Source organism: Austrofundulus limnaeus, unplaced genomic scaffold (assembly GCF_001266775.1).
Source record: "Austrofundulus limnaeus strain Quisiro unplaced genomic scaffold, Austrofundulus_limnaeus-1.0 Scaffold1704, whole genome shotgun sequence".
In the NCBI taxonomy this organism is placed as follows: Eukaryota; Metazoa; Chordata; class Actinopteri; order Cyprinodontiformes; family Rivulidae; genus Austrofundulus; species Austrofundulus limnaeus.
Window position 1 is genome coordinate 6679 of NW_013954106.1, and position 2567 is coordinate 9245.

A 2567-nucleotide genomic window follows, 5' to 3' on the forward strand; every position below is an offset into this window, starting at 1 on the left:
GATAAAGTCTGAGACAGAAGTTGCATACTATTTTTCTCTAATTTTGATGGTTTGTGTGTTCTCAAATAAAAAAAAATATTGTAAGCAAAATTTGTTAAGCAGATACCAACATACTTTTTATTGTTTTGGAAACAGCCGAAGTGACCCAAAAATAGTTAAAGCGTTAAACTTACTTCTATAAATCTGTATTTGTTTACACAGACTGCCACGTTACTCAGGCTTCCACATGTTTGTTGGATTCACAACTGAGCGCTTTGTTTATGTTGAACGTGGACCCACATTACAGATTTACATTTGATGTAGCTGGAAACCTACSGGAGTAAACGTTTTCAGACTWAATTATTGAGGAACACCTGGTTATYKTTTGGCCTTTTGACCAAAATGACCTCGTGGATCATTTTGTTGAATGACAGCAGGAGGTTTAAACTTTCTGACTAAAAACAAACTTTGATTCCTTGACTTTGATTAAGTTTCAATCAAACACTTGTTTACACCAGGTGAATTGCCATATTTGTTTTTTTTTTGCAGAATTCTTTAATATAATGAGTTTGCACTTTCTGTTTTTCTTCTCAACAACTTAAATTCCAGAACCTTTATATTTTGTTGGATTTCCGGGTAAAGTCCCTCTGTGTGGCTCGAAGTAGGATTAATGTAATAACTAATAAACTATTGGCAAAAAATGATCAACATACTTTGTTTCTTGTATTAAAATTAGTCAGGGAAACTGCTAAAGTTAGCCATTTCTACTATCAGTATCATTCATTTTTATGTTTTTTAGTCAAAGCTGCAGACCTCTGCTTTAAAAAACTTTTTTAAAAATTGAGTCTAGAATTTGGATTTTTAGTGCAACAACTAAAAGCAGAATTGAATCCTGCTCAGTTGTTACTAAACATCAAATCACAGTGGAAAAAGTGGGTAAATGGCCATTTTACCATGCAGGGTGTGGCGAGAGGATAATCTTTTCAGAGCTGTTCCCTGATCTGCCAACTTCCTTTTGTTCCTTTTGTTGTTTTTTTGGTCTCCTAAGACACAAAAGTAAATAATAATAAAAAAAAAACCTCTTCTCAGTTCTATGGCTGATCCATCGTAGCTTTAATGTGGGATTCACACGAAAGGTAAACACGTTGGGAACGGTCCTTGTTGCAGAATCAGTGTTTTTATTACACTCACTGAGGGCATTTGTCCAATGAGAAGAGCTGCTTAAAGCATCTGACTGCGGGTTTTTAAATATGATCATGCGACTGATGTGGCGACAGTTTTTTTTTTTCATCATAAGCTGGAAGAAATTTCATTCGGTTGCAGTAAACAAGCAGCTCCTTATTCAAAACAGAACATTCAGATCCCGTTCTTCGTCTTCATTAAACTGGCCGCTGAAATGAAGTTTTCCACGCCTCGCAGAAAAAACCTCGCTTGGATGTGCACGGCTGCAGTTAATTTCAACATGTTTCCCCTCGTTCTCTTCTAGTTTCTCAATCCTCGCCTCGRTGGAAAAGATGGGATGGACGAGTTAACGAGGCAGATGGAGATCTCAGGAGAGAGGGGTGAGAACAACAAATACACACAGCTGCCATTATGGGTAACTCTGCCTAAAGATTCACTTTCATGAAACAGATTTGTGCAAACACCCCTGCAGAAACATTAGATCCCAGCTCATGGCTTCTGTATTTGTAAGCCTCAGTGATGGATTTGTCTCTTTTGGGGGGTCTGACTAACATGACGCATGCCTTCTTATGGMCTCAGTTGGTGGGTTTGACTCATCCTCGGGGCTTTTTCTTGTCTCCAGTAGCCACAGATAAATGTTGAAGCGCAYCACAAGCGGCCCTCGAGACTTCTCCGGGTGAAGAAGTCAAACACGGCTTGATTATATGTTTGATTGGCGCTGCGAGAAACATATAATCAGCCCCTGCTTGTTTCGTTTCTTAGCTCTTAGAGGAGGCTATAAACTTTATTTATGTGGCACTTTCTAGACCACCAGTTAGAACGGATCTTTAGAGACGGTTTGAAGGATTTTCATGGGAAAAAAACGAAGGGTTTGGAGTTTACGATTCGGGTTTTATTCCCTGATTTCTGTGGGGTTTAGTGGAGAAAAGCTGGATAGCCTTGACTGCGAAGCAGCCAGTAATCCTTAAATGGAAGGAGAGAAGCGGGACAGAGGTGAAGGAAGGAGCGAGAAAACCCAAATCCAAATGGAATGCACATTATCTCTCTACAACCGAAGCCAGGGAAGCTTGAGGAGGGTCGCAGCAGGACAACAACAACATGCCTTCTGGGACAGGAAGGGTGTTTGCATGAATTATCTGAAAAGTTCAGCAATAAACCTCCTGTGTTTATTTAGTGAGGCTGATGCACTCAGACGCTTGAAGGCACCACGAGACGCAGCCAGGAGCAATGTTTGGAGGGATTCTGAAGAGTTTTAAGTGCGCCTGCACACACAGGTTAGGTGTTAGGTTTTTTAGACTTTATAGCCTAACCCTGATCATATACTCTAAAATTAACCTCACAGAAACTTACCTGACCCCAAAACTAACCTTAACCTTGGTCCTAAACCTAACCCCACACCTGTAACA

At 40.0% G+C, this 2567-nt stretch overlaps 1 protein-coding gene across 1 annotated transcript in view; it reads left to right on the forward strand.

The window, feature by feature from the left end:
- LOC106536151 (collagen alpha-1(XVII) chain) overlaps window positions 1-2567 on the forward strand; it is a 35832-nt gene that overhangs the window by 3741 nt on the left and 29524 nt on the right. The window contains exon 3 of the mRNA XM_014033350.1: window positions 1466-1541. Within this exon, the coding sequence (XP_013888804.1) occupies window positions 1499-1541 (43 nt within the window). The 5' untranslated portion in view covers window positions 1466-1498. The remainder of the gene's footprint in view (window positions 1-1465; window positions 1542-2567) is intronic.